The sequence below is a fragment of the Phytophthora parasitica genome (genome assembly GCF_000247585.1).
Source record: "Phytophthora parasitica INRA-310 unplaced genomic scaffold supercont2.71, whole genome shotgun sequence".
NCBI classification, from domain to species: domain Eukaryota; phylum Oomycota; class Peronosporomycetes; order Peronosporales; family Peronosporaceae; genus Phytophthora; species Phytophthora nicotianae.
In genome coordinates, this window is record NW_008649057.1 from 75,828 (window position 1) to 87,857 (window position 12,030).

The 12,030-nt window shown below is 49.8% G+C and overlaps 5 protein-coding genes across 6 annotated transcripts; 2 read left to right on the forward strand and 3 right to left on the reverse strand.

Annotated features, from left to right (window-relative positions):
- Nucleotides 1-350: 350 nt before the first annotated feature.
- PPTG_17258 lies at nucleotides 351-3,664 on the reverse strand. Of its 2 annotated transcripts, none has more exons than XM_008915448.1 (2): nucleotides 3,483-3,664; nucleotides 351-3,361 (listed from the first exon to the last, which is right to left on the reverse strand). In XM_008915448.1, the coding sequence occupies exons 1-2, from the start codon at nucleotides 3,618-3,620 to the stop codon at nucleotides 416-418; spliced, it is 3,084 nt and encodes a 1,027-aa protein (XP_008913696.1). In that variant the 5' UTR covers nucleotides 3,621-3,664; the 3' UTR covers nucleotides 351-415. The 2 variants fall into 2 exon arrangements, with proteins under 2 accessions (XP_008913696.1, XP_008913695.1); XM_008915447.1 differs by having other exon boundaries at nucleotides 365-3,364; nucleotides 3,483-3,636.
- PPTG_17259 (hypothetical protein) lies at nucleotides 3,663-6,891 on the reverse strand. The gene has a single exon (XM_008915449.1). It carries the CDS (start codon nucleotides 6,836-6,838, stop codon nucleotides 3,758-3,760), a length of 3,081 nt encoding a protein of 1,026 aa, XP_008913697.1. The 5' UTR covers nucleotides 6,839-6,891; the 3' UTR covers nucleotides 3,663-3,757.
- Nucleotides 6,892-7,075: 184 nt separating this feature from the next.
- PPTG_17260 (hypothetical protein) lies at nucleotides 7,076-10,242 on the forward strand (the record flags this gene model as incomplete). The annotated part of the gene is made up of 2 exons (XM_008915450.1): nucleotides 7,076-8,791; nucleotides 8,863-10,242. The coding sequence occupies 2 exons, from the start codon at nucleotides 7,076-7,078 to the stop codon at nucleotides 10,240-10,242; spliced, it is 3,096 nt and encodes a 1,031-aa protein (XP_008913698.1).
- A 219-nt stretch (nucleotides 10,243-10,461) lies between these two features.
- PPTG_24149 (hypothetical protein) lies at nucleotides 10,462-11,452 on the reverse strand (the record flags this gene model as incomplete). Its single annotated transcript, XM_008915451.1, has 3 exons — nucleotides 10,462-10,507; nucleotides 10,810-10,915; nucleotides 11,404-11,452. The coding sequence occupies 3 exons, from the start codon at nucleotides 11,450-11,452 to the stop codon at nucleotides 10,462-10,464; spliced, it is 201 nt and encodes a 66-aa protein (XP_008913699.1).
- A 112-nt stretch (nucleotides 11,453-11,564) lies between these two features.
- PPTG_17261 (hypothetical protein) lies at nucleotides 11,565-11,852 on the forward strand (the record flags this gene model as incomplete). The annotated part of the gene is made up of 1 exon (XM_008915452.1): nucleotides 11,565-11,852. The coding sequence occupies one exon, from the start codon at nucleotides 11,565-11,567 to the stop codon at nucleotides 11,850-11,852; it is 288 nt and encodes a 95-aa protein (XP_008913700.1).
- Nucleotides 11,853-12,030: the final 178 nt, after the last annotated feature.

Below are 12,030 nucleotides of genomic sequence, written 5' to 3' on the forward strand. Positions count from 1 at the left end.
TAGACAGGTTTGAGTGGTAAGCGTACCTGAGTATCACAAAATGTGGTGGTCGCCCTCGCCACGATGCCAGCATCCTTGGCTGCCAACCACTGGCTGCGTGGCAACCATAAAGGGAGGGATCAGGAGGGAACAGGAGGGAACGAGGGAATTGTTCAAGGCAAAGCTGCTCATGCTCGATGTTTTGAGCATGAGCAGGGGGGAGTTTTGAGCACGTTTTTTGCAAGGTTCGACCCCTCCTAATGTGTACTAGTGTATTTTCAGTTAGGCATACAGGTAGGCATAAATGTATGAGAAGGAGGAGTGTCAAGAGCACATGAACCTAATGAGAAGTTTTGATGTTTACCTCAATTAGGCATTTGAGAAGTAAAGTAGCAGTGCGTTATATTCGCTGGTCAATATCAAGCCCAACACAAAGCTAATCAACCGAAATGATTTCCACACTACCGTCCTTCGTCTTCCCATTGTCTTCTGGCTGTGGTTTCGGCTGTTGTGGCTTCGGAGGCACCAGTACAGGCCCCGTCATCTTTTTGAAAAAGGAATCTATCTGAGAACCTGACGGTTTGGCCGGTGAGGGTGAAGTTGCCGACGTTGTCTTGGTCGTGCTCGGAGAAGTGATCGGAGTCTTCGCTGGCGACTTCTGCGTCTTGGGTTTCTGAGGTGTTGCCTTCTGTGACGTCGTATTCTTTGCTGTCCCCGCTTGTTTCTCTGTACAAGCCGCAGTTTCAGTCTTCTGCTTGGCCTGCTCAACCTTCTTCTTCTTTGCCTTCTCTTGTTCTTGCAGCTGGTCCTTCTTCCGCTGCTGCTCTAGTCGCACAGCCTCCAGTCGTTTCTGTTCTTCTTCATATTCACGAGCTTTACGCATCATCGTAGACTCGAACACCGGCTCACATAATAGCTCACCAGCCAGTCCAGACAAGTGATCCGTACAATCCTTACTTTCTTCAAGACACCAGAATGGTCCGAGGATCTGGGTTTCCAGCTTCGCAGGCTTGACGGCTTTAGCCTTCACGCGCTTCTTCTGCAGCTGTGACGGTAGTTTGTGCTTCGTCGGCGACGAAGGTCCTTCCCCGTGTTCCATTGTGTCGTCTTCAGCATCCACGCCGTCCATGTAGTCCACTTCATCCTCGTAGGCCAGCCACTGGTCTCCGTAGTCCAAATTATCCTCGTCGGACTCTTCGCCGTCGTTATCATCGTCCGATAGACTTTCACCAGGCTCTTCTTCTTCCCACTCATCGTCACTGTCCACGGAGTAATCGAACTTAGCAAATTGTGCGAGTGGCCGTCGACCGCCACGGAAAACTGGACTCCTCGTACTGTACGTGCCATAGTACGCCGGTCGACTATTCTCGTAGAACTGTAGCAGCTTCATTACGCCAAGCTTCGAGTCTCGATGACGACGAGAACTCCAGCCTAGAAGAGGCAACTCGACTGCTTGTTTCTTGGTTGCATCGCGCTGGCCTTTCAACGATGAGAAGATCGCCAGTTGAGAACTCTCCACTGCTCCAGACGAACTAGACCCCACGAAGCTAAACGCAGCGTCCATTTGGGCGATCTTGGTGCTCTTGCTTTGGTCTACATTGCTTGATTCTGCCGTGTCTTGGTCGCCAGTCATATCGATTGCAGCGTCGCTACTTCCAGCGTCATTAGCCTTGCTAGACTCAAAGAACGCCTTGAACTTCTTGGACGTCGCGGCCTTTTGCTCTTGTTCCTCACGTTCTCGTTTACGTTTCTCTTCATCCTTCGCTTCCTTAGCTTGTTGCCGTTCCTTTTCATGCCGCTTCTTCTCTTCCGTTGCACTGCGCTTCTCCTGCACTTTAGTCTCCCGAGTCTTCGCCTTTTGCAACTCCGTGTCAACAGCAAAGCCGAACTTGCCGATCTTGGCCTCTTCCGCACTCACCTTCGCCTCGTCCACTGGTTTCTGATGCAGCAGCTGGATTACTCGCGCCAGGGCTTTCAACTGCTGACCCAGACGTTTGCGGTTCTTGCGCATACGCTTTATTGTCTTCTGTGCAGCGTCCTGGAAATACTTATCCAGGTTCCCTACCTCCCACACCCACAACGCGTCGACACTTGTGTCCTCGAATATATTCGCTTTCGCAGGTTTCACACCGTATAGCGTACGTTGTGCGAGCATCTTGATCTCCATCTCCATTGCCAAAATGGCTGTGTTATCTAATTTCTCCGAATCAGACGAGCTTGTGATCTCTGTCGCCTCCATATCCACGTCCTCAGCCTCGAGATCTTTCTTGAATAAGGCGAGAAGCTGGCTGGTTATTGCTGACAGACTCATCGTCTTTCCTTGAATGCCCTTGACAATTAAACACTTAACTTCGTGAGGGAACTCAACTGAAGACGGCAGAACCACAGCGTCTGCAGTACTGGAGGCATGTGCGTGGTCTCGAAGCTTCTGCCACGTCTCCGCTAAAGCCTGCTGTGCTTTGTCGTGGTCTACAGTAACGTCCAAGTCGCGATCCAGTCCAGCACCATAGATTTCCTGCATGATGACGTCGCTCTCCTGTTCAGATTGCAGGAGTTCTGTGTACTGACGAGTCAATTCATCTGTCTTGAGCTTGTATGTGTCCACACGAGCCTGAATGGCTGGGTCTAAAGGCTCAACAGGGACAGGTTTCGCTTCCGCAACCTTTTCCTTCATCTTCTGTTGCCGCTTTGTAGGCGTCTTGGCTGCTGTTTTATTACTCCTTGCCGCCGCTGTCCTGCCTCTTGTTTTCGTACTTTCTGAAGTAGTTTTAGCAGTAGTGAGATCCACAACGTTTCCAGCTGCAGCACTCTCCTTAGCCTCAGCCTCTTCAACTGTATCCTGTGCATCAGCCACTGTCTCAGTAGTAATTGCATTTCCACTGACATCCACAACGTCCGAGTCGTCCACAATGGCGTCGTCCGAGATGGGAGCTCCAGCAGGTACAATGTCCCCTCCTGACTCCAGTTCAGCTCTGGCTCGCTTCGCTTCGGGCGTATTGAACACGTCCTCGTCGTCATCCAAATCCTCGTCTTCATCCTCACTATTCATTGCAGCATGAGGCGACACGAATCGTACAGGTTGCCGCTTTTTCCTAGGTTTGGCCTTGGCTTTAGGCGACGCCTTGGTTTTTCCCTTAGCTTTGCCTTTAGGCCTTCCTCTAGCCTTTGGTTTGACTGGCGTAGCCTTCTTTTGGTCCACAGACTCCATTTTATCGGTGGAATTAGCAGCATTTGTCTCCGTTTTAGCAGGAGAAGACTCTGAACGCGGTCTCTTAGTTGCGACGCTCTTTGGCTCTAAATCTGCCGCGTTCTCGTCTGATTCCTGGCCAGGCTTCGTCGGTGAGAAGAAGCTGAACATCGTGGCCTGCTTCGTGCCCTTCTTCTGCTGCGTAGAGAGGAAGAAAGCCAACACAAACCGTTAGTATGAATCAATCCTGCCTGTTACTGGACGATGCGAGGGTCTTAGAGAGCCGCAAAGGCATGAGAATGGAGCAGAGACGCACCTCCACCATGTTGACTCTACAGTGGCGACGATGCAGGGGCTGGAGACACACACAAAGACGACGCGCTTCCCGACACGAGGCGGCTCCACCTCGCTTTGTTCGTTTGGCGCGGTTTGGCGCCAGGACGACTTTCCCCATCAAAGTGACATGTCAGTGTAGTGAGGAATTTGCTAGTGTTGAATCAGTGTGGTGAGGAATTTGCTAGTGTTGAAGTTGTAGACAAAAGTTGATGTTGTAGGGTTTCAATATTCGATGACGACGCACGGGTTAACAAGTTATAAGGATTTCGAAGGTGGCGCTGGTCTCGCGGCAGTGGCACTGAATGCTGCATAAAAAGCTGCTGTTGGGACACCCACTGGCACTAGTGTTGGCGGAGGTACTGCGGGGTGAGGTGTTGATGAGGGTGTTGCTGCTGGAACGGACATTGGTGCTGTCGTGGCTGACGTGGGGCCGCTCGTAGCACTTGATGGCGCTTCAATAGTGGTCGCCGATACGTCTCCATCTTGGACAACTGTTGGTACTGAAGGTGCGTTGTTTTCAGTAGTACGAGGACCACCAGACTGGTCACCGTTAACCTGTTCCGCTACTTCCTGGGCCTTTCTAGCTTCGGCTGCTTTCTTCGCTTCGAGAGCCTTTTCACGCTCCAGCTGCTGCAGACGAGCTTCCTCGTTGATGTAGTACTCCTCCACCTCTGTCATCTGTTGCTCGAATTCCTCTCGTGACACAAATCCACGCGAGTACAAACGTTTCTTCTCTTCATCACGAAGCTCCGCTGCAATACGATTCGTGACCTCGTGGTACGTAGCATCGATGTCAGCTGTGGCGTCTCCGATAAACTCCATCCATCGCTTGCCTGCTTTTTTCGCATTGCCTTCGCTGTCTTCACCCTCTGCGGGTGTAGCCATCCCAACGTCCTCTCCTGCAGCCTCGCCGTCTTGTTCTTCATCTACCTCTTGCTTGTCTGCTTCACCTTCCGGCGACGGAGAGCGTCGTATTGCTTTCAAATACGCTAAATACTCGCTGTCATGCTTGGCATGCTCTGCGTCCAGCTCACTGTCGTCGATCATCGACCCAAGCTCACAATTCCAGCAAATGTTTTCATCGCCATTCTCCTTCGCACACTTCTTGTGGTAGTACTTGGTGCATGTAGGACAGCGGATCAACCTGGACGGCAATCCTTTCGCTTCACACAGCTCACACATGACCTTTTCCGGTTGCGATCGCTTGCGCTCACTCTCGAGCGTTGGAACGTACCACGTTCCTGTTCCTGAGACCTTTGCATTTGTGCTGACAGCAGCTTGGCTCGCTGATCCTGCTGGGCCATTCGAAGGCAAACTCTCGTGTGGCACATTACCACGTGGTGTGGGCGTTGGAGACTCGACGTCACTGTCCTCAGAGTCACTCAAGTTGGTGAGGTCCACCACGTTTAAGAGCTTCAACTGCGAGCGACTCTCTTCTTCAGGATCATCCTCTTCATCCCCGTCGTCACCGCCACATTCACGCATAAACGCCAAAAACTCCGGACTGCAATATCCCAGCACAGGGGGCTCCACGGGTAGAATTTCACGGGGTGATGCATTGACCTTGACAAACTCAACTCCATCCACATCAGCCGGGGGTGTCGCGCTAGTTGGTGTTGACTTCGAGCGTTGTTTCTCCTTGTTTGTGCGCTGGACACTGTCAGGATGTTTTTTCTTTGGCCATAACACATTAGCACTCCCGTTTACTTGCCTATTGCCAGCAGATGATCCCTTCAGTGCAGCAGACCCAACAACCGAGACAGGAACAGAAAAGGCTGGTGGTTTTGCTGTTTCTGCTGTTTCCTTCGCTTTTGTAGCCACGGGTGTTGCTGGTACAGCTTTAGCCACCACTGCAGATGGTGAAGCTTGTGCAGGTGCCTTTGTAGTTATCACTGGCTTCACCGTTGCGTCCGGAGCTGGATTCGTTTGTCTTGGTGTCGACGCTGCCTTGGTTGATGATGGCACCGCTGCAGCCTTTGACTGAGTAAGCGGTGTCTTGGTTGATGGCGTTGTCGGTTGAGTTGACGGTGTCTTGGTAGGTGGTGTCACTACTGTAGGCTTTTGTGTTGGCTGTGCGGATGAAGGCTGCACTGCTGTCGCTTCCGCTGTTGTCGTAGATGCCTTGGGTACCGGTGGAGATACCTTCGCACTAGCGGAAGATGTCGACCTGTTTGCTGCAGTTGCAGTTGGCATGTTGGGTACTGACGCCTCCTGAATCGATGAGGTTTCAGCAGTCTTTGTGGTTGGTTTTGAAGCTGTCGTGGCGGTTGGTGCTGCTACGGTTGCTGATTTTGTCGCTTTGTTTGCTTTAGGACCCGCGGATAACGTTGGTGCAGTGGCGGCTGGTCTCACAGACGTCGAAATTGCTGCGGTAGACGACGACAATGGCGGTGGATGGCTTCGTCTAGCCACTGCCAAACCATCAAACACAGTGGCGAAGTCCGATGCTGCAAATTCGACAGCATCAAACACTCGCGACTGGAAGAACGGGTCCTCTTCGCCACGAATCTCCGTCTTCTCTTGCTTGTCTTTTACCTTTGAAGCAGTTGACGCAGTAATTGCAGAATCCACTGTACTCTCCACATTCGTCTTTGTTGTTTCATTCTCTGCTTTCTTCTCCGTCGCTTCTACCGGCGCTGTCTTCTCCTTCTCTTCTATAGGCGGTCTCGGTTCCGGTTTAGATTCTATCATCTCCTTTGCCACTCGAGATACCGGTGGTGTTGGCTGCGACACTGAAGTCGAAGCCTTCTCTAGTCCACTCTTTATCGCAGCCTTCCCACCCGTAGGCTGTGAGTGTACCGGTCCTTTATCTGCCGCCTTCTTCCTCATCTGCGTCCCTTGCTCTAACGACGGGAAGTCACTCGCCACGAACGGCACAGTCGGAAACACGCGACTCTGGAACAGCACATGCTCATTATTGTCTTCCTTCGTGTCTTCTCGTCTGCTCGCCGTTAAACTCTCTCTAATAACCTGCTGCACCTCATTATCGTCCTCCTCGTCGCTTGATACGAGGTCGATGACGTCCGGTTGCTTCTTGGCAGGCGGCGTTGGTGCTGGTATTGGTGCCGATTTCTCTCGCTCACTCTTGTCTTCGCTTTTCTTATCTGAGGCCTTTCTAGTCTCGTCGTACCTCCTCTTTTTGCCGATTGAGGGAACTCGACTATCCGAATCTTCTTTGCGTTGATTGTTTGAGGCGCTGCTACTGGTTGCGAGTCGCCGCGCAGTGGGGCGGAACGCCAGCGTCTTGGAGCGGCATTTATCGCACACCTCGTGCTCCGAGCTGAAGTTGAGGCAGCCGCAGTCGCGGCACGTCACGCTCCGAGCACCGCGCGCCATGGTCTTTGGTGGTGGACTGCTCAATTTCGACAGAGACAACGCGTTTGATTGGCGGAAAATTGAAAATACCGGTTTGAACCGGTCTCGTTGATAGAAAACATGTAGCCATGTGTCAAATGAGATGGCTACATTATAGTTTGCATGTTGAAGTGTTTATTTTAGCTGGCAGTTGCTACCTTTAGAGATGCGGTAGTTTGACGTTGCTGCGCATGACCTGAAGGCAGGACGGACATCTCAATGCAGCTAGGTGACGCCCGGCTACGCAGAAGCGAACATGATACAGACGCTGTGACGGAGGAAGATGGAGACCATGCAGAAGAAAATATGGCGGTGGAAGGTAGCTCCACTTCGTTGTGGGATGACGTTGATGGCAACGACATGTTCGAAGAGCCCAGAACTCCGCGGGATCACGACGTACATTCTATCATTGACGTGTTGTCTAACCAGCTGAAGAACCGAGAGATTCCGGAGTATCTGGACGAGTTTGAGGTTGTCATTCCAGATGCAGAGGTGGTGGTCGGTGCTGTGCCCATTGAAGAAGTACAACAGCGAGAGCAGCAAATTGAAGAAGCCAAGCTACGTCAAGCCGAGTTAGAGAGCAGTTTGTACCGTCAGCGGGAGATTCGACTGGCTCAACAAGAAGCGCTTGCTCGAGAGCGTTTACTACAGGAAGCTCGTCGACGACATGCGGAGCTGGTACTGAAAGACCGACAAGCTGCTGAGGCCGTGAAGTTCCGTGCACGACGAATCGGACACGTATTCCAGCAAGCCGAGACGCACTTAATGGAGACTTTAAAAAATCAGGAGGCTAGAGTGGAGCAACTGTACGGCACGTTGGAGCCGTCACGAGTTCCACAGAGCCGGAAACGCTACCGCGTTGAATGGGCTCGAATTCCATTGACAATCCGCATTCGAGCCAAAATGCTCAATGCTGTAAAGGATAAACTACCTCCTGGTCAGTACGTTATGGTGGCAACTCTGTACGATCGTCTAGGTGGCCATGCACTGCACTGGACGAACTGGGACCCTGAAGTATCTCCAAACGCTGCAACCAATGACATCAGTTCACGTTCAAACGTTAGTCGCCCAAACTTCACGCGGCCGTTCCACCACCGCGGCCGCTTCTACAATACGGAGGTGGTAGTGAATCAGAACGTATTTGTGGTTTGTCCTCCAGAAGTGGAACTTCGACCAGGAAACACACTAGTTTTCGAACTGTTTATGCTTTCCCAGGCGACTTCTGCCGCCTATGCGGGGAGTAATACGATGTCTATGCCTCGAAGAAAACGTCGGGGTGGTCAGTATTCAGATCACTCGATAGCAATGCAAACGGATCACGTTGTAGCGTGGGGAGCGTTGCCACTCACCACTCCGGAGTTTCAGGTCGTACAGGGCAAATTCAAGTTGCCACTGTTGCGTGGAGAAATGGATCATACGATGGACAAGTACCGGGACATGGAGAAGATGTACCAAAGCGACTTATCTTCGTGGCTCTGCAATTTCTATTTCCAAGTGTATCACCTTCCAAAACCTCCAGCTGTGTTACATCGAGCACCACGAGATCGAACAAATGATGACCCTTTTGATGCTGAAATCGATGAGCGTGGGGGATTAGTTCGACTCATTGTACCAGAAGTGGAGAACAGCCATCAGCGATATATGCGCAAAATGTCTGCAGTGCCAAACTCAGCAACTATCCGAAAGCGACAACACAGTACTAACGGATTAATCCGAGATGAAAGGGATGCCGACATACAAGTCCAAGGTAGTGGCAACCACGGTGGTAGTGCTGCAGCGAAGCTTTACTCGTCCACTTCATCATCTCTGGTGGGCCACGACAATGCTATCAAGAAAAAGAGAGGGAAACCACCACCGCGATTTTTGTCTCCAACGCGGTGGAGATGGAAGCGCTGGCTTACAGGGTTTAACCCGACGAAAAAAACTCGTGTCTACGTACGTACAACCGCACTATTAGTGAATAGCTGCTTGCTCTGATATAATTTTTAACGTTTTGTTCATGTTAGTCAGGTGATGTGATCGCGATGCAGAATCGAAATCAAGACCTTAAAACAGTTCCACCACAGGGTGACGGTGAACATCAGTCAAGTGATCACCAACTAGGATTGAACGGGCTGCAAGTGTCGGATCAGTTCGACAGTATTGACGAAGATTTGGAAAATTTTGAAGACGACGAGAGCTTAGCTTTAAAACGCCAGCAGCAGCTTGATGTGGAGAACTTCACGTATTCTGTAAACGCCGCTGCTTCAATGGAGACAGCACGTCATAAGCGATTCCATGCTCAACGGAAACTACATTACCTGCGTCACGAATTATTGGTGGATCTAGGATTCTCAAACTGGCATACACTCGAGTTCTGGAGACTCGTAGCTATGCTGCTGTTTGCGTGCTGGATACGATTATACGTGCACTACGTCACACAGTGGCTCTTTTTGCGAGGCAACCGCGTACCCGTTTACGATTTCCAACCGCGATGGACTACATGCATTGTAAAGTATACGTGGCAAACTGTGGCTACCTCTACAGAAATCGGTCTGCTTTCATTGGGGGTACTAGGTAACACAATGATGTTCGGATTCCTATCCGGTGCAGCCGCTTTAGGCCAACGCTACGTGGGGGATCTACCAGCATTCGGATCCAACTTCGTCGTTTGCGCAGGGATTGCGACTGTCCTCGATCCGTTTCTCGTACTATTGGTTGATGTGTTTTCACATCACTACGGGTGCTCACAACTGAGCGAGTGTTCAGTATCACTGACAGCATCTGGATGTTCCTGCGTAAACGGTGACTGGTTCAAGCTATACGTGCGATTCCAGGCACAAGAGGGCAGTGGATTGGTGGGCATCTTTATTGTCCTCATCTTGTACCTAGCACTTACATGTTTATCACTTGTGGCACTCTACGTCTACCTGCTCTATGTCCATATGAACGGCCGAATGCTCGATGTTTACCGACGAGTGCACGGTCATGAAGGTGCGTTCTTCGTTCCACATGATGCTGAGATTTCGCTTCAGGAGCTACAGACGATCTGTGCCCAGGCCACACGTTGGAATGGACCGCGTGGTACACAGCGCAAAGTGTTTGTACACGACTACGCGTTATCAGATCCACTCGACCCACTATTTCGTGAAACAAACACACATGTGGCAGTTTATAACGTGGAGCTCGACGGCACTCGAGAGCTACATCGTCACTTCCTCAAAATGCCCGATGGAGCTGTGCTGGAACTGTTCGGCGAGCTTGGAGCAAACGCTGATGGCAACTGGAAGAGTGATGCCCCTCAGGGTGCATCATCGCTTGCTGTGCTGTACAACATCCTCCAGGATGTTCAGCGTGATGTGAATTCGACTTCAATAACCAGCGATGGTCTTTTCGACGGTCTGTAGACTGAAGAGGCCTACGAATTTGCAGCAACGTAAACAAGCTCCGAGTGTGGCGCTCCAGCAGGGTGAAACGACCCCACAGGTACATTGTTTGCTTTAGAGTCTGAAAATTAAATATTGAAAGGGTTATAGTATCCATTTGACAACTGCACTAACTGTAACCGTGTAAAAACCTTCTTTTTCTCAATTTTTAATGCTAAGCCATATTTTGGTATCAGTCTCTCACTCCTCCAGCAATATCGTTTTGACATCACCAGTAACCTCTTTGCTGAATAGACAAAAAAAAAGAAGGGAGCAATCAAATAAATTGTATTGACTGAATAACGGGTAATTTGAAATCCTATGATTCAGTGCTCTCAGTAAAACATGATATTACACCCTTTGATGTATAAAAAGGAAAAGATTAAAGAGCATCTTACCTCCAAAAGTTGTAAAAGTCCAGTGTATTTATTACTGGTAAACGTTTCCATGCAATAGATCCCTAATGGCTCATGAAAGGGGTTTGCTACATGTATGATACCAGTAGCATATCTCACAGACGAGTTAGTCTAGAGAGCTTTCATTTCACACCATGGGGGATTCCTTGTGGTATTTTGCGCGTCATCTGAACATCCCAGAAAAATCTCCAAGTGTCTCTGAAGCTTGGACATTAAGTTTCCAGCAAATGAGTAGCAACCTACCTGATATCCAAACAAGTATAATTTTTGTTGTACCTGAAATTGGAGAGTTTTTAACATTTAGAACACCTTTTAGGATTCGTGTCGAAAACTTTGTGTAGGGATTGTTTACTATAGTAATATTGTGTCATTGCATGCGTGGGAGCTGAATAAGGAAAAATTAGAAAAGCTACAGCTATTATCAACATGTGCTAAATGTAACGCATCCGCGTTGATTGTATTATTTAAATCTTTTGGATTATGGTACGGTTTACGGGACGAGTTACAGGTTAGTTTACGGGACGTTCATAAACTAATTTACATTTAGCAATGAGTGGTTAGTAGATAGTCTAGACACAACAGGTTAGTTTACGGGACGTTCGTAAACTAATTTACATTTAGCAATGAGTGGTTAGTAGATAGTCTAGACACAAAAGAGTGCAGACTTTTAATTTACTAATATCACTTTACAATTTGCATCCTGCAACACAAGCTTCCTCTACGTTACATAGTAGCACTTGGAGAGTCCAAGCTTCGACTTGTCCTACTTCGACCATCGTGCCGAAACTATTTCAAGATCTGCATCACAGTGATGGAACAGACCACCACTCCGCAGACCTTCGGGGAGTTGCTTCAGCTCCTCGCACGTCAGCAGACGGGTTTTCAACTATGATGCAGCAGCAGTACGCTGCTAGCGAGGCTCGCATCGACGCGCTCGCTTCTCGGCCAACAGCGGCACGAAAGCATCAGCCACCAATTTACCAAGGCAATCTCGATGAAGATCTCGAGCTTTGGTTTTTCGCGATGGAACAATATTACGCGGACTATCACCCACAGATGACGGAAAAGTCTTCTCAGTTTGTGACTATGGCGTCTACTCATCTGGGAGTGACCCCACGCAACTGGTACCGTCAATTTTCGCTGGAATGTGAAGCCTCGGGTCGAGTGAAGTCGTGATCAATTTCAAAGATAGCATGCGCCAACGCTTCTTACCTCCAGACAGTGAGTATCGCCTCCGTGAACGGCTATATGCACTGAGTCAGAATTCGTCACTCCACGATTACGTGGCGGAATTTCAAAATCTGCTCATCCAATGCACGGTGCCAATTAGTCAGCTGGAACTACGATTTTATTT

What these genes read in the sequence shown, in the direction of transcription:
- PPTG_17258 (XM_008915447.1), bottom strand. Translation starts at nt 3,620, where the DNA reads ATGGGGAAAGTCGTCCTGGCGCCAAACCGCGCCAAACGAACAAAGCGA. An exon ending in GTAGAGTCAACATGGTGGAG is followed by an intron (nt 3,365 to 3,482) that starts GTGCGTCTCTGC and finishes CTCTCTACGCAG; the next exon opens with CAGAAGAAGGGCACGAAGCA.
- PPTG_17259 (XM_008915449.1), bottom strand. Translation starts at nt 6,838, where the DNA reads ATGGCGCGCGGTGCTCGGAGCGTGACGTGCCGCGACTGCGGCTGCCTC.